At 45.4% G+C, this 19,525-nt stretch overlaps 1 protein-coding gene across 1 annotated transcript in view; it reads right to left on the bottom strand.

The window, feature by feature from the left end:
• Positions 1 to 31: 31 nt before the first annotated feature.
• Positions 32 to 19,525, bottom strand: part of ecel1 (endothelin converting enzyme-like 1) — a gene marked incomplete at both ends in the record, with an annotated part of 57,274 nt that continues 37,780 nt past the window's right edge. Inside the window, 11 exons of the mRNA XM_084438623.1 lie at positions 32 to 131; positions 332 to 408; positions 3,584 to 3,679; positions 3,862 to 3,927; positions 4,024 to 4,172; positions 5,090 to 5,157; positions 15,100 to 15,151; positions 15,660 to 15,718; positions 18,103 to 18,206; positions 18,481 to 18,555; positions 19,475 to 19,525. The exon at positions 19,475 to 19,525 is cut by the window's right edge and continues 48 nt beyond it. Of these exons, the coding sequence (XP_084294749.1) occupies positions 32 to 131; positions 332 to 408; positions 3,584 to 3,679; positions 3,862 to 3,927; positions 4,024 to 4,172; positions 5,090 to 5,157; positions 15,100 to 15,151; positions 15,660 to 15,718; positions 18,103 to 18,206; positions 18,481 to 18,555; positions 19,475 to 19,525 (897 nt within the window). The remainder of the gene's footprint in view (positions 132 to 331; positions 409 to 3,583; positions 3,680 to 3,861; positions 3,928 to 4,023; positions 4,173 to 5,089; positions 5,158 to 15,099; positions 15,152 to 15,659; positions 15,719 to 18,102; positions 18,207 to 18,480; positions 18,556 to 19,474) is intronic.

Here is a 19,525-nt window from a genome sequence, read left to right as displayed (position 1 = left end):
GTCGCCATCAATAGGGGTCAAGGTTGAAAGGTCACCATACAGAGCACTTGTCCTTGGGATGCATGGGAGAGCCCTTGGGACAGTGGAACACTCTGGCAAACTCATCAAACTGAGACACACTGCCAATCACCCTGTAGGGAGGGAGAGAAAGCTCCAGTCAGAGAGAGCGAGGACATACAGATTTTACATGGTTACATGATTGTAGTGTAGACATTGCATTGCAGAATCAAATTATTGCTGCTGGATAGTGTTTCAGTTGAGTAGGTGGTTGTATTTGACTCCATTTGAGTCATTCTACAGTACATACAGAATATTATATCCTGTTCCATACCTGTAATGTTCAGGGGCATGTTTGTCAGTCAGCAGTTGCAGGTAGATTGACTGGGATCTTCTCTTCATACACCAATTCTGTCAGGAGAGTGGGTCCAGTTAATAACCAGGAAGCTACTTACAGAGCATCAGGAACGTATTCCCACTTCTTCACTTTTTCCAGTTTATTTTGTTATGTTACAGCCTTATTCCAAAATTGATTAAATGCATTGTTTCCCTCATCTGTTACAGCTCACTCGTCCTTGCCTCCACAACTGCCCTTCTCTACCTCCATGCGCCCTCGGCGCACTCTGCGTTATCCCTGGCGCTGCCCTGGGTCCTCTCCACGGCGCTTGAACTTGCCCAAGTTTCCGCCTCCCACCACCGGGACTGGGGCGCGTTCCCGCTCCCCCTCACCTGACTCAGACCCGGAGGTCAACAGCACCTCAGTGCGCGCACGCTGCGCCTTGCGGCGCTGATGATTGCTGGTGACGAGCCACGGCTCGGCTCTGCGCACACCTGTCCCGAATCACTCATCACCGCACCTGTTCCTCATCCTGCCATCACCTTCAGCCTCCCACAACAACCCGGTCTACACGCCACTCATCCAAGAACCCGGTCTACACGCCACTCATCCAGGAACCCGGTCTACACGCCACTCATCCAAGAACCCGGACTACACACCACTCATCCAAGAACCCGGTCTACACGCCACTCATCCCCAGATCTCACCAGCCTACACGTGTTGTACAGTAGATCCCTAGCCTACATGTTTGCCGCTCATTCAAACACTACATGCTTTTCTCTCGCCTGCTTTACACAGTTGCAGTGCCTACCTTTTTGCTCATTGCCTTTTCGCCTGTGATCAATATCACTCACCCTCCTTTGTCCTCCTCGTCTCTCCAGAACCCCGGACCTCCTCCGCAGCGCCGTGCCAGCCCGCACAACTCCACAAACCAGGCCTCCCCGGACACGCAGTCTCAGATACAGGCTCTCCAGCCCCTTCCGGGCGCCATCTAGATGCTACTGACCCAGGAACATCAGGCGTTCGCTGCCCAGGAGGCCAGACAGGCTGAGCAGGAGCAGGCTCTCCAGGGGCTCACGGCAGCTCTGCAACCCCTCAGTCCTGCCGCCGTCCAACCCGCTGCCCCCCCAGCCGCCGTGCCTTCTCCGGCTCCACCTGTCGCCGCCGTCCCAAGCCCTGACCCTCAGCCATCACCACGCCACCAGGAGCCATTGGTCCCGGCACCCAAACGCTACGACGGAGACCTGGCTGGCTGTTGGGCCTTCCTCCTGCAGCGCTCCCTGGTGTTCGACCAACAACCCCTCTCACACCCCAATGACCTAGCCTACCTAGTGGGAAGCCTGAAGGGCGCTGGTCTCACCTGGGGCACCGCCGAGTTGGAGAGGGACTCGGCCGCCTGTGCCTCTTACTCAGCGTTTACGCAGGAGATGAAGAAGGTGCTCGATCACCCCGTCTGCGGAAGGGAGGCCGCCAAACGCCTCCTCACTCTCCGCCAGGGCGCACGCAGCATGGCGGAATTCGCCATCGAGTTCCGCACTCTCGCTGCTCAGAGGGGGTGGGACAACGAGGCTCGCCAGGCCGCCTTTCACAACGCCCTGAGCGAGGCCCTCCCCCTTGGTCTATTGGGTCCTAGGCAAACAAATCCTGACACTCATCAATCTACACACCTGGACGCTGTCTTACCATCGTTTCTGCACTCGGATCTGTGCTCCTTTGATAAATAAGGGCCAATAACCCATAATGTGAAAACGTTTTTTTAGAAATATTTGCAAATGTAATTTTTTTTTTTTAACAAAATTTGTTTTTGTTTTTTTATATCACATGTACATAAGTATTCACACCCTTTTCTCTGTACTTTATGAAGGCACCTTCGGCAGCGATTACAGCCTCAAGCCTTCTTGGGTATGAAGCTATAAGCTTGGTACCCCTGTCTTTGGGGTATTTCTCCCATTCTTCTCTGCAGATCCTCTCAAGCTCTGTCAGGTTAGATGGGAAGCGTCCCTGCACAGGTATTTTCAGGTCTTTCCAGAGATGTTCAATCAGGTTCAAGTCTGGGCTCTGGCTGGGCCACTCAAGGACATTCACAGACTTGTCCCAAAGCCACTTCATCGTTGCCTTGGCTGTGTGCTTAGGGTCGTTGTCCTGTTGGAAAGTAAATCTTCACCCCAGTCTGGGGTCCTGAGTGCTCTGGTGCAGGTTTTCATCAAGGATCTCTCTGTACTTTGCTCTGTTCATATTTCCTTCAATCCTGACTAGTCTCCCAGTTCCTGCCGCTGAAAAACATCCCCATGCTGCCACCGCCATGCTTCACCGTAGGGATGGTAGTATTAGCCAGGTGATGCCTGGTTTCCTCCAGACGTGAGGCTTGGCATTCAGGCCAAAGAGTTCAATCTTGGTTCCATCAGACCAGAGAATCTTGTTTTTCATGGTCTTCCGTCTGGCCTCTACCATAAAGGCCTGATTGGTGGAGTGCTGCAGAGATGGTTGTCCTTCTGGAAGGTTCTCCCATCTCCACAGAGGAACACTGGAGCCCTGTCAGAGTAACCATCGGGTTCTTGGTCACCTCCCTGACCAAGGCCTTTCTCTCCCAATTACTCAGCTTGGCCAGGCGGCCAGCTCTAAGAGGGGTCCTGGTGGTTCCAAACTTCTACCAATTAAGAATGGTGGAGACCACAGTGTTCTTCGGGACCATTTGTGTGTCAGATTTTTTTGTACCCTTTCCCAGATGTCCCCGAGGTCTATAGACAATTTCAATACTTCATGGCTTGGTTTTGGCTCTCACATGCACTGTGGGTTCGTACTACTTTACATACAGTACATAGACAGGTGTCTGGCTTTCCAAGTCATGTCCAATAAATTGCATTTACCACAGGTGGACTGCAATCAACTAATCATTATTATAATTACTGCCAAAGGTGCCTCAACAAAGTACTGAGTAAAGGGTGTGAATATGTACGTATGTCATATGTGTTTATTTTAAATACATTTGCAAAAAAAAATCAAAGCAAAAAAACGTTTTCACTTTGTCATTATGGGGTATTGTGGGTAGATTGATTAATTAATGAAAAAAATAATTTAATCCATTTTGGAAGAAGGCTGTAACATAACACAATGTGGAAAAAGTGAAGAAGTGTGAATACTTTCCGGATGTACTGTACTACCGTATCTGTAAACTAGAGATCTTCTGTACAGTATCTATAGTTGGTATTAACTACAGTAGGTGTATAGTAAGGGATCATAACTAGGTACCTGAGCAAAGGCGATGAAGAGCAGCTGTTCATGTGTGTATTTGAGCCCAGGGAGCGGTCTCTCTGGACCATGCTCTCTCACCCACTTCTGATAAGCCTGGAGAGACACGGAGAGGGAGATAAGAGACGAGAAGCTTTTCATCTGTATTAGCAGTGTTTTTATAGGCACTGGCAGACATACACAGTATGTTCAGTCATGATAGAGAGCTAACAGTATGTTCAGTTAGATACTCACATGATAGAGAGCTACTGTAACATTAGGTTCAGTTAGATACTCACATAGTAGGACAGTTTTAGGCCTCCCATGTCAGCTATGTTCTCCCCCAAGGTCAGACGACCGTTCACCTGCACACAGAGAAAGATGGCTCAAGATGTGTATCTCTGATTTTATTCTTACGGTGTGTGTGTGTGTGTGTGTGTGTGTGTGTGTTTAACACCTACCCTCTGGTCGTAGACTGTGAAGTTGTCGTAGAGTTTCTCAATGCACTCAGCCTTCTTCTGAAACTTCCTGTACGAGTCCTCTGTCCACCACTGTTTCAGGTTGCCGTGGCGATCGTACTGGCCCCCTAGGGACATGAACGATTGCATCACTATGATGAAGGGCAAGAGGGTGGGGGCGGGGTTAGGGAGAGTGACACCATCTGGAACTTTCATATCCAGTGATGCCCTTGCCCAGAAAAAACTTGTTTCTAAACTGTTTGAGTGGAGACTATGACCCTGTTTAGACTTGGTTTTAGAGTGAGTTTTGGACGATCAAATTCAAAGTGGACAGCGCTAAATACAAGTGTAAACGGACACCAAAACCTTTCCTCAAACCACTTGCTGAGGTGGTCTGGGACACATTTGACCACATATCTTTAGTAGTCTAAACACTAATGCTTCCTGATGTGTCCCCGACGAATCAATGCAGGATCATTTGTCTCCTTTTTCGCCTTATCCTGTGCTCTTTTTCAAGTCACAAATGACTTGTGATCTATCAATCAAAACAGTTGGAATAGTCCTACTATGTTCATTAAACAGTTGGAATAGTCCTACTATGTTCATTAATTCTTCGAACATCTTCGGTTGCTTTCGTGCACACTTTTTTTCAATCTGCTTGAAGTCAAACCGACTGATTATTTATTTGTTTACATGGAACAGCTATGCAACACTCAGGCAGGCAGTGAGGGAGTGAGTGAGTTACTATGGTTACTATATACGAACACAAGTGGTCAGCTGGACGCATTTATGATAGACACAGGTGTAAACGATGATGTGTCTCACTGTCCACTTTGAATCTGATCGTCCAAAACACATTCTAAAACCAAGTCTAAACGGGTCTATGAGTACCAGTGTGTCATTTGAATTCTGAAGGAAAGGTTCTGGGGGATGTTTACCATTCAAAGGACGAGACTCGACAGTTTAGAAGCAAGACAGGGCAGGGCTTATGACTGAAAATGAAAAGAAGAGTTTGTGGTTTTCAAAAGCAATTGGCACATTGAGAGTGCAGTATTAAACACTTTCTCACCCCAGTCATCATATCCATGGGTCAGCTCATGACCTATGATGGCTCCTATCCCCCCATAGTTCAGAGACCTGGACAGAGAGGGGAGAGAGGGGGATGTGTCATAGATCACACTGTACCTCAAGCAAAACACATTATACTTTATCATTTATAGATGTGTAGTAATAGTACAGTATTTTGAAAAATGTGATGTTCAAACTATTAAATGAACTACATTTTGGACAGTGAGTGGATGCCTGATCTGAGGGTTACACTGCACACAGACTACACTGCACTTCCTACCCACGTTGATATCGGCGCTGGGGATGAGGTCATGCACAGGTCTTTATCCATTTGTTCTTCACTTTTACCGTGGTAAGGCACAGAAACAGCTGCACCACCACTCGCAACTTCAAGAGGGAGTAGAACACTGTTACAGTTCATTTCACCTGGTTGTTCATGCAGGCTTCTCAGTGCAACGCAAGACTGATAACCTGGTGTGGGATGGGTAGTAAGCCTGAACTGTCAAATATAGACTTCAGAGAATGTCTCCTCTCTCTCTCTCTCTCTCTCTCTCTCTCTCTAGCTCGGACGAGCCTTCCATCAGCGCTTCCAGTCTTCCCGATCCTCCATACATCTGGCAGCTCGCCAGGACTTTCCTCTCCCACATCTTTTTTGAGTACGTACAACGAGCCTCAGGGGGCCCTTTGCATTTCTTGTCACATAATCAAAGGTCTTAGTCATTCATGTCAATGACAGAGCCCCCAAAATCCTGCTGAAAAACTGAAGCAATAGCCTAAATATTCACTTTGAAGACATCACAATAAACTACCATCGTGATACTTTTTAAGTGAGTGTTTATTTATGGTACTTTAGAGGGGCTGTCTCCATATGGGCCCTTCAACTCTTTTGGGAAGAAATCCAAAAAGCAAGTCCTTTCCACAGAGTTAAGGTCCCTTGAGTCAAAATCCAGATGGTTAAAGTTGCTTTTAAAGTGAGTTTTCTCAAATTATCTTCAAATTGGTTGCCGTCTCATTGGACAAATGATACGTGATAAATGAAATGGGTGGTGGGGGGGCCCTTCATTTCATAATCCGTCTATGAGTACGTCCACGTATGGGATGCCCTCGTAATCGATGCCCATGTGTTGGCTTACACAGCACCCGTTTGCTGGCTGGGAGCTCCTGGTGTCTCTGGCAGTGACGTGCCAGCCTTATTCTCTTTTCTGCTATGTCCTCACTCACCCCTGGTTACCCCCCATACAGATGCTTGTTGGTATCATGCTCGTTCTTGTTGATGTTGAGTACTGCACGCAGCGTTCTGGTGTAGCACCCATCAAGGGACTTCTGCAGGGTGGGTTTCAGGGTCCAGCATTCACAGACATATACAGTAGGAGAACGGACTCTACCGTCATATAGAAGAAGCTGAGCTTGATTTGCCGGGGGAGGTTGGAGTTCCTCACACTGGCCATGCTGTTCAGAGCCTTCCACGCAAGCACCTTCCTCACTTTAAGGTCTTCCTCGGACAAGTTGACCCATGAGCCCAGGTATTTGAAGTATGACTTCCTTCAGAGCAGTGTCTCCTGTTGTCATTAGAGGGGGATGGTCCGGGATGCTGTAGATGATTACCTCCGTTTTCTTGGCATTTAGCTGAAGGCCAACCTTGGCACACTCTGGGGCGAATTCACTAAAGGATTGCGCAGCTTTTCCTGACGCAAAGCCTGTGCAAATAAGTCAAAAATTATGTTTGCTATTCACAAAGCCCTCGCAAAGGGTGAAATACGGTGTTAACTGCGTTGCGTTCGTCATTGCGTTTCTCTGCGCCGGTGTTATTAGCTCATATTTAAATTAGGTAATATGGGCGGAGAATGTTCCCCTTTCTATGCAAATTAACATTATTGCAAAACCCGCCCAATTCACAAAAATCGGCGCAAATTGCCTCACGCATTTAAAGTGAAATTAATTGCGTTTTCAGAGACGTGGTGGTATTTAAGCGCAAGGGGTGTGTCGCGGCCAGCCTTTCCGCTGATCATGGCAGCAGTGATTGTTGCAAGGCGAATTTGGCATCGCAATGCCAGGCATGTTGTTCGTGAGAGAATATTTAGAAGAAGGTCACTTTTTGTTTTAACACTAGAACCACCGCGGTAGCTGTTTGGACACCAGAGCGCGCAGCTCTTCAGCCAACTGGAGGATGAAGTCGCGTCTGGGGAGGCTCAGTTGACTATGCGTCTCTCCACCCGTCCCCAGCGAGTCCAAGCTCCCCCAATGAATAATACTTATTTATAATAGCCTACATAGCACGAAACTGTGCGTATAATAGTCTATACGCGAAACTGCGCATTCCCTATAGCTGTTCATTGAACGGCTGGGGGCCGATATAGATATAAATAAATAAAAACATAGCCTAGACAATATTTTTTTTATTTGAATGGTCTTGAAAATATTTTGCTTTTGTATCATAGGTGACGGCAGGTATCATCTTCAGCCATGGATGATGACTCCCGTGCGTAATCCTTCCAACGTTGGAGAGGCGGCGTACAACCGGGCTCACATCAGGACGCGCGGTGTGATTGAGTGCACATTTGGAATCCTGAAAAGCCGTTTAGATGCCTAGATCGTACCGGTGGGGCAATGTTATACACTCCCCCAAAAGTATGCCAGATCATCGTGCTGCAACTTGCATAACATAAGATGACAATTTTTCCTTTGTTCGTCTTTTCAAATCATTCCACCTCCGTTTGCAGTCTTCCACGTTTACACACACAAATGGCACTGACTGATTGGGAAATTAAACCCCAAATCTGATTTTTGGCTGTAGCCGTCATATTTTTGGTGGAAAGCTGTGAGGCATGCTTTTGAACCTCGTCCGTGAGGACTTCAAGTTCGCGGTCTGAGAATCGTATTTTTCTCTTTCTGTCTGCCATCGTCCAATGATATGCATACGAGTTGTTTGCGCTGCATGCGCTGTATTTATAGTCATTTCCTATATCAGCAGCAAATTGCACTCAGCCGCAAACACCGAATGGGCGTGTTTGCGCTGGGATATTATTAGCGCAATGTCTTTAGTGAATAGGTTTTTAAAACGGAGCACATAGCTGGCGCAACTGACGCGCAATGTAATGGTGCAATTAGCGGGCGCAATTTGCTTTAGTGAATTCGCCCCTCTGTCTCCACTCTGGACAGAAGCTCCTGTGCTTGGTCTTAGTGGTCTCCTGAACAAAATTAAATCAAAACCATTTGGCAATTATTTTGACCCATAGACCTATAGTCTAGACAAAGAATTGTTTCTAGACAGAATTCTAGACAACACCATTATGTCTTGGTGGTCTATAATTATTCCAGAACAAGACTAGACCAGAACACACGTTTTGTTGTGTTTATGAACACTTAAATTTACAATGTGTCCACAGCACAGTTTGTTTCATTTAACACTAGAACCGCATTTGCCACTTAAATTTGGTGTTGAGGTACTTAAATTTGGTGTCGAGGTAAAAATTATTCTGTCAGTGCCCTGACTTTTCTTAAATATCTGCACTACTCATGTCTACGTTGTCATGATTATAACATGTGGGTTAGAAAAGGAGTGAGCTGGAACAACAATGCAAAATGCTTTTCATATACTACTGTACCATAGCTCTGCATTCAATAACACTGTTCCATTCAAAGTAGTCTACTGTAGTCTACTGTAGACTAGTATGGCTCATGGAGGTTTTTGAGATAAGCCTCTCATTGACATTGCTCAATCCCAGTGCTACCAATCAGATCCAATCCTCCCACAGTATTTTCAAGGGCACTGTTGAAAAGATGATTGGGTTGGCTTAAATACAGCTCATTTTCCCCCACAGAATGATAATGGGGTACAGCCAGACCTCCTCCAGCACTTGGACAGTGTGAAAAGTGTGGAGAAAGGTCTGGCTATGCGAGACTACCTGTATCTTGGTGAACTTGAACCAAGCAAGTTAATTAGTCATCCATTAACTGCTAATCATTCAAGTTCAATCATTTGCCCCGACTATAGACCACTCTAACCCTTTTCACACACATCAGGCCTGTTATAAAAAATGGCATACACAAAATAAATGGCAAACAGTGTGTACTACAGTGTGTACAGTATCAGTGGTACAGTAATCCTGATATCAAATATAGAATAAACAAGTGTAGCCTATAGCAGTCGGTATGTGGTTCCTCTCTTGCCCCATGCAGCTCAACTGCGGAAAAGGCAAGGCAAGTTTATTTGTATAGCACATTTCAGCAACAAAGCAATTCAAAGTGCTTTACATGAGACATTAAAAGCATCAAGACAAAGTGCAAGAAACACATAAAAGGTCATATAAAACTAAATGCAAAAAAGGACATTTAAAACTAAATGCAGGAAAAAATAAAATACTGGAATAAAAGTTACAGTGCAGTGTACATTCAAATAATTATTTGATTTAATAAAAAGCAGTGGCAAAAAGAAAAGTCTTCATTATTGATTTAAAACAACTGAGAGTTGCAGCAGACCTTCAGTTTTATGGAAGTTTGTTCCAGATACTGTATGTGGAGCATAAAAACTGAATGCTGCTTCTCCATGTTTTGTTTTAACTCTGAGGACAGAAAGCAGACCTATGCCAGACGACCTGAGAGGTATGGATGGTTCATAGCAGCAGATCAGAAATATATTTTGGCCCTAAACAATTTAGTGCTTTATAAACAAACAGACAGGCAGTGCAGCAGTATTTTAAAGTAAATGATTTAAAGGAAGCCAGTGTAAGGACCTCAGAACTGGATTGATGTGATCCACTTTCTTAGTCTTAGCAGTCTAGCACTGTGCCAGAAATTCTCAACCAGTTTTCCAGTCGGCCTAGTAATATGTTGTGGTCACCCATGTCGAATGCAGCGCTGAGATCCAGTAATGCTAAGACTGAAATTCTGCCATTGTCTGTGTTTAAATGGATGTCATTGAAGACCTTAAAGTCCCAGTTAACCAAAATCAGAGATTTGCTTGAAAACACATTCTATGTGTTAGTGATGCATTGCTGATAACATGTAAAAATGGGATGAACCATGCGTAGTACTGAATTGTGAAGTTAGACCAGTTTTGTGTTTTTGACCAGTTTTGATTTCTGGATTTTCTGGGCGGGTTTAAAACGGTACCGGATGACGTAGAGCGGTGTTCTTAGCATATCCCCGCCCTAACACTATATAAAGCTAGAACGGATTTGAATCTTCGGTTCTCCTGCTCAATCTTGAGTCTAGAATTAGCTAGTTTTAACCAACAGTCTAGAATTAGCTAGTTTTTCTTAGTTAGCAATGCCTATGCATAAAACTAAACGAAAATGCATCCTTCCTGGATGCCAGCAGGAATGGGATGATAAGGTCTCCTTCTTTCACTCCTGAGTAAAGCTGAAATGAGAAGCAAATGGTTAGCATTTTTGAAGAGCCATGGTGTTACAGAGTCTGTCACCGCTAGCGCCCGCCTCTGCAGCAAACATTTCACTCCCGAAAGCTTCTGCAATTATAATATGAGGCTTTTGGGTTTCACGGACTCACGACTGGTCCTGGTGAATTCGGCGGAGCCAACCATCTCTCTCCCCGGCCTCCATTCTCCTCCTGTCGCATCAACCTTTGGTGCCGACACCGCTGCCTTGTGTGCTTATAGCTAATTAACGTTATAACGTTAGCTAGGTAACGTAAGCAATAGGAAAATACACTGCTACGTTAATCTACAAAACGTGTCTTGACATTTATTTGGTAATGTCAGCTATGATGAATTATATGTAATCTTAGGAGGAATTATAGCTAACATTAGCTATGTAGCTTGTTGCAGATGGGAGTGTGTATATAACCTTAGTCTAGCTAACATAGCTAGCAGCACCGACCAGGCGACCACCCACCAAATAACGTTACGGATGATATATTATGACTATAAGCGTTAACTATACAGAAACTGCCTGCCATATTTGTGGCACCTGATGTGCGTATGGGTTCACCGGTAATGGTTACAATATATTTCTCCACCGGGAGGCGGGAGCGAGGGGGATGGTTAGGTAGACCAGCTGCAGCTGGAGAAAGACGCACCCTCTCCCAGTGAAGCGGTGCTCGGCGGCTACTGGCTGAACATTCCAGTTCTGTTGGATATGTTGCGGGAAAGTTGAAGCCGAGTGCTCGTTATTCTCACACATAACATTGCCAACGAGAGTGGATGAGTCTGTCCCGATTATCAACTCCGGTAGTGTACGCTTCTTCGCGCTATCAGCGCTGTTCAAGCCAGTGACTAAAAGGTACATTTTAAACAACTTTTTCCATTGATCCCAAGGGACGACAGGATCGCCTGGGAGGGATAGGAATGGGTCCGGAGGTGGCAGGGAGAAAATAGGGACAGACTCATACATTCCTCGTTGCCTGTTTTTGTATTTTGCATCTAAGGGCAGTAACACTGGCGCGTTGGTATAGAGTAGCTACAGTTTTACCTGTGTTGTTTGTCAGGAGGTAGGTTAGGAGGAAGCATCTGTGCGTTTGACTCATTAGACAAGTGTAATTTCAACTCCTCTCTGTTTTCACAAAGCTGTGCCTTCCTACCACAAAAGAGACGGCGTGCCAGTGTGACAATATGCAGACCAGAGAACGGTACTATTTGACAGGTTCTTCCCTCCACACCCCCTCCCCACGCAATTGGGTGTGGCTTCGGTGCCTTCAGCAGACACGCCCCCACAGTCTCAGACCAGAGAATGCTGCTGATTTTTAACCGATTTTGAAGCCTTATTTTATATACTTAGCGACATTTTTAATCACTCAGATTTGGCTGGGTGGTTAATGACATGTTTTCCTGTGGTGTGTGAAGCTCATAACAAAAATTTGAACTGGGTTAACCTGGACTTTAACAATAGCAGTCTCAGTGCTGTGGTGTGGTCGAAAACCTGACTGGAAGACATTAAAACAATTATTTAGTGCCAGGAAATTGTTCAGCTGTTGAAAGACTGCTTTTTCAACGATTTACTGTGAAAAGAACACAGTCGAGGTGAGCGTGACACCGCATCATTAGTTGACAATCAATCATTAGTTGACATTTAAAAGACACTGATAGTAGAATATGAATAATAATATATGAATAGCATCCATGCATTGTTGTTCTTATTATTGGAAAACAAGAGGAGGCATACAATCAAGTCTTCTGCTGCTGTAGGAAAATAAGTTGTTGAATCCAACACAACTAGTGTGTGCCTTGGCCTGTCACTAACCACTTACCTTTTATTCTCTGGCCATATTCTCTAACCACTGTGCAACTACAGGCCTCAGGTCAGTGTCTATATATTATCATCTCAGTGTAAATTCAAGTGTTAAGCATAATGAAACAACTTGTTTGGGAATAATTATAGACTACCTAGACCATCTCTGTCTATAGACTACATGGTTTAATTATAGACCACCAACACAATCTCTATAGACTACATGGTTTATTTATTGACATGACCACCAAGACCATCTATGTCTATAAACTACATGGTTTAATTATAGACAACTAAGACCATCTCTGTCTATAGACTACATGGTTTAATTATAGACCACCAAGACGATCTCTGTCTATAGACTACATAGTTTAATGATCACATTGACAATCTCTGTCTATAGACTATGTGGTTTAATTACAGACCACCAAGACCATCTCTGTCTATAAACAACATGGTTTAATTATAGACCACCATGCCCATCTCTGTCTATAGACTACTTTGGTTAATTGTATACCACCTCTGTCTATAGACTACATGGTTTAATTATAGACCACCAAGAGCATCTCTGCCTATAGACTACATGCTTTAATTATAGACCACCAAGACCATCTCTGTCTATAAACTATATGGTTCAATGATCACCTTGATAATCTCTGTAGACTACATAGTTTAATTATAGACACCTCTGTCTATAGACTACATGGTTTAATTATAGACCACCGAGCCAATCTCTATCTGTAGACTACATGGTTTAACTATAGACCACCAAGACCATCTCTGTCTATAGACTACATGATTTAATTGTAGACCATCTCTGTCTATAGACTACATAGTTTAATTATAGACCACCAAGACCATCTCTGTCTATAGACTACATGGTTTAATTATAAACCACCAAGACCACCTCTGTCTATAGACTGTGGTTTTTAATTATAGACCACCAAGACCATATCTGTCTATAAACTACAATGATTTAATTATAGACCATCAAGACCATCTCTGTCTATAGACTACATGGTTTAATTGTAGACCTTCTGTCTATAGACTACATGGTTTAATTATAGACCACCAAGACCACATCTGTCTATAGACTGCATGGTTTAATTATAAACCACCAAGACCACCTCTGTCTATAGACTACATGGTTTCATTATAGACCACCAAGACCATCTCTGTCTATAGACTAAATGGTTTAATTATAAACCACCAATACCATTTCTGTCTACAGACTACATGCTTGGGAAATAATTTATTATTTACATTTTAGGCATCTTAAGATTGATTTAGGTTGTTTACACATCTGTCTCTCACCAGCATTCTTTGATCAGGTAATGCCTCCAGGCGGTTGGTTTGAAAATGAATAAATAAACACCGCTCCGCGGCAGGTCAACAGTGAATTGATAAAGATCTGTACATCCATACATCAACCGCAAACCACAGTTAAAGTGAGCATGGACACCTCTCTGACTGGAGCTCCATGCAGATGGGGAGGGCTGGGATGACAGCCTTCGGCCGCACACACTGTGAAGTCTGGAAAATGACTTTCGGACAGCTAGTCGATACACTGGCCATGCACACACACACACACACACATACATACATACAGTACATACATATGGGGGTGGGAAGTGCCATGTTTTGCAGGTCTGCGTGTGAGTGTGTGTGTGTCTGTGTGTGTGTGCGTGTGTCTATGTGGAACTTGTGAAAAATTAGACGCACACACACACAGACACACACACACGTTCATTTATTCGCACTTGAATGAACGTGTGTGTGTGTCTGTGTGTGTGCGTCTCATTTTTCACTAAGTTCCACATAGACACACTCACACACACACAGACACACGCACACCTTATCTTTGCTAAAGATATATGCAAATCCCAGCGATTTGATTGGCTGATCCCCTAACTATGTCTTTGCAAGGATAAGGTGTGTGTGTGTGTGTGTGTGTGTGTGTGTGTGCGTGAGTGTGTCTAATTTTTCACTAAGCTACACAGATAAGCTACAACACACTGTCTTCCAGCTGTCCCCACCCACACACACACACACACACACACACTCACACGCAGACCTGCGAAACGTGGCACTTCCCACCCCCCATAACTTCCCACCCCCCATTCCCATAGTTCAGATTCAGTAGTGTGTATGTGTGTGTGTGTGGGTGGGGACAGCTGGAAGACAGAGTGTGTTATAGCTTAGCTGTGCTAGCCTTCTGTATTAAGTCCATGGTGGTTTTGAATAGCCAGAGACAGATAGTAGGGCTAGTATTAATACATCCCATTACAGCGCTTGGTCTAAGGGAGAAGCTTACTACTTGTATGGGCTTTATAAGTGGTTCACAAAACCAATGACCTGGAAGCAACGGTAGCTCAGGAGGTAGAGCGGGTCATCCAACGATAGTAGGGTCGGCGGTTCGAATCCCGGCTCCTCCTGACGACAGTGTCCTTGGGCAAGACACTGAACCCCAAATTGCTCCCAATGAACAGGCTAGCACCTTGCATGGCAGCTACCGCCATCGGAGTGTGTATGTGTGTGAATGGGTGAATGAGAGGCCTTCATTGTCAAGCGCTTTGGATAAAAGCGCTATATAAGTGCAGTCCATTTACCAATCTACCATCATCGGGGTACATCTGATCAGCGATGAACTAAGAGATAACTTGAGCGTACTCACTGGGGTACATCTGATCAGTGATGAACTAAGAGAAAACTTGAGCGTACTCACTGGGGTACATCTGATCAGCGATGAACTAAGAGATAACTTGAGCGTACTCACTGGGGTACATCTGATCAGCGATGAACTAAGAGAGAACATGAGCGTACTCACTGGGGGAAGTCCGGGTCGTAGAGAGTGGGCTGGAGGATCCCAGCAGGGAAAACTGTGGGAGGGACAGAAGCAGAGAAGCCGGTAAAGAGGCGGACGGGGGAGGGGGGTTCACAGTCGCTGCTGGTGGAAGTGAGGGATGAAGAAAGAGGGAGGGGAGGTGGAAGGGGAGCGAGGGAAAAAGGAAAGTGAAGGAGGGATGGAGGAAGACATGGAGATAGACATGGAGGTGGAGCGAGGCCAGACGGCGGGCTGAAAAATGAGCTTGTGGGGCTGATGACTGTGTTTGTCTGGCTCCTCTGCTGCCTCTAACTCAGCATTGATTTTCCTGGGTGGGAGATTTAATCCATGAGGAAGCTAACAAACGCTAGCAGCGGCCAAGACTGAGGAGGTGAGGGGGAGATGACGAAGGGCTGAGATCTGCTAAGTGTTAGAGCCAGCTGCAAAGGGGTTAGGGTAACCTAGCTGTGCTCACAGGGAACTGAGTTTAGACTGGATGTGAGGCTGCAAACGTGGGGACAAGTGTGCGTGTGCGCATGTACTGTAACTGTTCACACACTCACCCATTTGGTTCTTGTTAGGGAGGTAATATGCATTAAGGGCCTGAGGGGAAAGGAGCCACCTGAAAAACAATGTACAACAGGTGTCAATGTGACGACAACATACACACACACACATATACACACACACACACACACACACATAAACACACACACACAAACCATTTACATATCTTTCTTCCACACACGTTTGATTAGCCTGCCTGCTGAAACTTGCACAGAATTTCAAGTAACCCACAATCTCTCTTTCTTTCAAAAACCTCAGATGAAAATGATTCAGTATTTGGCTCAACAGCCAATGTTCCTGTCTGCACATGAAAACACAGCAGAGGACTCCACCTCAAAACCAGACCAATCGATTTGCTGAATTCTCTCAAATTAATAACTTTGAAACAGTGAGCTGCCCTTGTTACAGAAGGAAAGACAGTTGTCTCCGTGGACAGGGCAGATGGATAGACAGTTGTCTCCGTGGACAGGGCAGATGGATAGACAGTTGTCTCCGTGGACAGGGCAGATGGATAGACAGTTGTCTCTGTGGACAGGGCAGACGGATAGACAGTTGTCTCTGTGGACAGGGCAGACGGATAGACAGTTGTCTCTGTGGACAGGGCAGACGGATAGACAGTTGTCTCCGTGGACAGGGCAGACGGATAGACAGTTGTCTCCGTGGACAGGGCAGACGGATAGACAGTTGTCTCCGTGGACAGGGCAGACGGATAGACAGTTGTCTCCGTGGACAGGGCAGACGGATAGACAGTTGTCTCCGTGGACAGGGCAGATGGATAGAGGAAGCTACTGCAGAGGACTGATGGAGAGACAGAGGGAGGAGAACATGTTCTCTTAGCAGAGAGGAGAGGTGAATATTGAACGGATCATACTTGTGATTGAGCTAAACAGGAGTGTGTGGAAGGCGCTAGCACGTCTGTACTGGACATCACCCTGTTTGGAATACTAATACTAACCCTTGGGAGTCCCCAATCACGCCGGCGTCATTTAATAGCAGAATCTGGCAAATAGCTGACTCCTAAAGGCTTATACAGAAACATATAGTGTAGCTAACAGTGTGACTTGTTTCTGTACTTACAGTAGTACAGTGGAAACCTCATAGTGATCACGTCTGTCCAGGTCACATTGATCACTACGGTGGAAACTGCTGATAGTGATCACGGTTACAGTGGTCAACCGCTTATATGGTTCAGAAAGCTTGGGACAGAATCATTCAACAAATACTGTTTGAATAATTCGCATATAGGCTAGTAGTCAAGGAATACGCTCACAGTGTTCATTTGGGGTCTTTTCATACTTTAAAATATATGGGAAAAATGTAAAACGGTTCAATTTCCCTTCGCCTGCTTTGCCTCGCTGTAACCTGTCTGCTTTCGGCTGGCTAGTGCTGCGTAGCCTGGAAATCCAGTCTGAGTGTCAGTCTTGGTGCTGCGGGCACCGGAATCATGACGGGCAAAATAATTTAATCCATTTCAACTTAATTTTCTCTCAATGAAAAATGTTTCCTTGAAGCCTATAAACTGCCAAAAACGAGCCAATGAGATGCAGCAGCAAAACTTTTGTGATTGTGCACCTCAACATAGATAGGGTCATAGACTGATTACCATTTATTGTGACGAATGGAACACAGTTAAGTTTGGTGCTGATGGCTCCGCTCTAAATGCTTCCCTGGATTAGCCAGGCAGCATGCTACAACCCCCCCACCCCCACACGGGGACACAGAGCAGGACAATGTGGGACATGAAAGCCGTAGGCCCCTCAGTACACAGCACAGACAAAAGAACACACAGAGAGGAAAGCGACAGAAAACGAGGGCAGACATCAGGAGCGACGAAAGAACGAGACACAACATCCCAGACGAGGGCAAAACAAGGGAAACGAGAGGCAAGACCGGGTGAGCCTAGGAGCCAGGACAGGACACTGAACCAGAGGGGGGGAGGTCGGGGAGGTCAGGGAGGTGGAGGCCAGACCTGGTGAACCTAGGAGCTAGGACAGGACACTGAACCAGAGGGGGGGAGGTCGGGAGGTGGAGGCAAGCCCGCCAGCAAAATAGTGAGTACACAGCATGGAGTACCAGAGAGCAGTGTACTAGGAGTCATTTAAGTAGACCTTGTTGGAAGAATGGGCTGTGATTGAATGATGAATGATTGAGTGATTAAAAATGCTGATTGTTCAGCGGGCTGTCAGCTGATTACAGCTGGGGCGCATGACCTGAGTCCTGCATGGAATTACACAAGGCTGCAATTTCTTATATGTATGTTAATATATATACATTAAATATATTGTATTTATATAGAATTTTCTGTCTCTCTCTCTCTCTCTATATATATATATATATATATATATATTTATATATACACACACACACACAAACACACTAGTGGACAATAAAGTTTTGAAAATGAACTTCATTATCATGTGTAGGGCCTGGCTGACTCACGCCGTCTTGTCCACTTCCCTGTGGATCTTCTTGACAGACATCTTGATGTTGAACTTGATGCTGTTCAGGATGTTCTTGAAGTAGGTCTTCTCATCAACGTCAAACTGGAGGAGAGGGGAGAGGGAAGGAGGCATGGTGAAGGGTAGGAGATGAAGAAGGATGGAGGAGAGGGAGGAGGGAAGGAGACGTGAAGGGGAAGAGATGTAGAAGGATGGAGGGAGGGAGAGGACAGTAAAAACAGTGGCTGGGGGAGAGAAATATATAAATAAATGCATATGTCAAGTAAACGGATGACAGGGGGAAGAGGATTGAGAAAGAGAGACAGATTGAGAGAGAGAGAGAGAGAGAGAGAGAGAGAAAGGAGGAGTGTAAACTCACCCCGTATTCCTGGTCTATGAGCTCTGGCTGCAGTAGGAAGTCTGGGTAGCCTGTCATCACCATCATATGCTGCAGCTGCAAGGGATAGGGATTGGAAGAGAGGGGGTTAAGCGTGCACACACATACACGCACCCGCACACACGCACGCACACACGCTCACACACACACACACACACACAAACTAAAGTCATCCTTCCTACCCCCCTCCCCACACACATACACATGATTAACTAATCACCCAGACTCTTGTAATAGGATTACAGAAAAGCACTTTGGATCCAGCTCTCTCTCTTTCTCTCTCTAAAAGGATTAAGTCTTCTGTTTCTAAAAGCATTAGTGGAGATGCTCCGATGAGGAATATAAACCCTTATGGATTATTGGACCATCCCTTGGTTTAAAAATGTAATATGTTTGATGTACAGTATGTTGTGTTGTACTGGGTTGTGTTGTTTTGTGCTGTATTGTGTAGTGCTGTTCTGTTGTGTTGTGCTGTGTTGTGTTGTTCTGTGCTGTGTTGTGTAGTGCTGTTGTGCTGTGTTGTGTAGTGCTGTTGTGTAGTGCTGTTGTGCTGTGTTGTGTTGTGCTGTGTTGTGTAGTGCTTTGTTGTGCTGTGTTGTTTTGTGCTGTGTTGTGTAGTGCTTTGTTGTGTAGTGCTGTTGTGTTGTGTAGTGCTTTGTTGTGTAGTGCTTTGTTGTGCTGTGTTGTGCTGTGTTGTGTAGTGCTTTGTTGTGTAGTGCTGTTGTGTTGTGCTGTGTTGTGTAGTGCTTTGTTGTGTTGTGATGTGTAGTGCTGTTGTGTTGTGCTGTGCTGTGCTGTGCTGTTGTGTTGTGTAGTTCTGGTGTGCTGTGTTGTGTTGTACTGTGCTATATTGTGTGGTGTTGTGTTATGCTGTGTTGTGTTGTGTGGTGGTGTTGTGTTGTGCTGTGTTGTGTAGTGCTGCTGTGTTGTGTTGTGCTGTATTGTGTAGTGCTGTTGTCGTGTTGTTTGTTCAGACCTTGGCTCTAGCGGCCTCCTTGGTGGTCTCGTCCATCCAGTCCAGATCCTG

Source organism: Borostomias antarcticus, assembly GCF_949987555.1.
Source record: "Borostomias antarcticus genome assembly, chromosome: 1".
Lineage (NCBI taxonomy): Eukaryota > Metazoa > Chordata > Actinopteri > Stomiiformes > Stomiidae > Borostomias > Borostomias antarcticus.
This window is presented reverse-complemented; position numbering and strand designations above follow the sequence as displayed.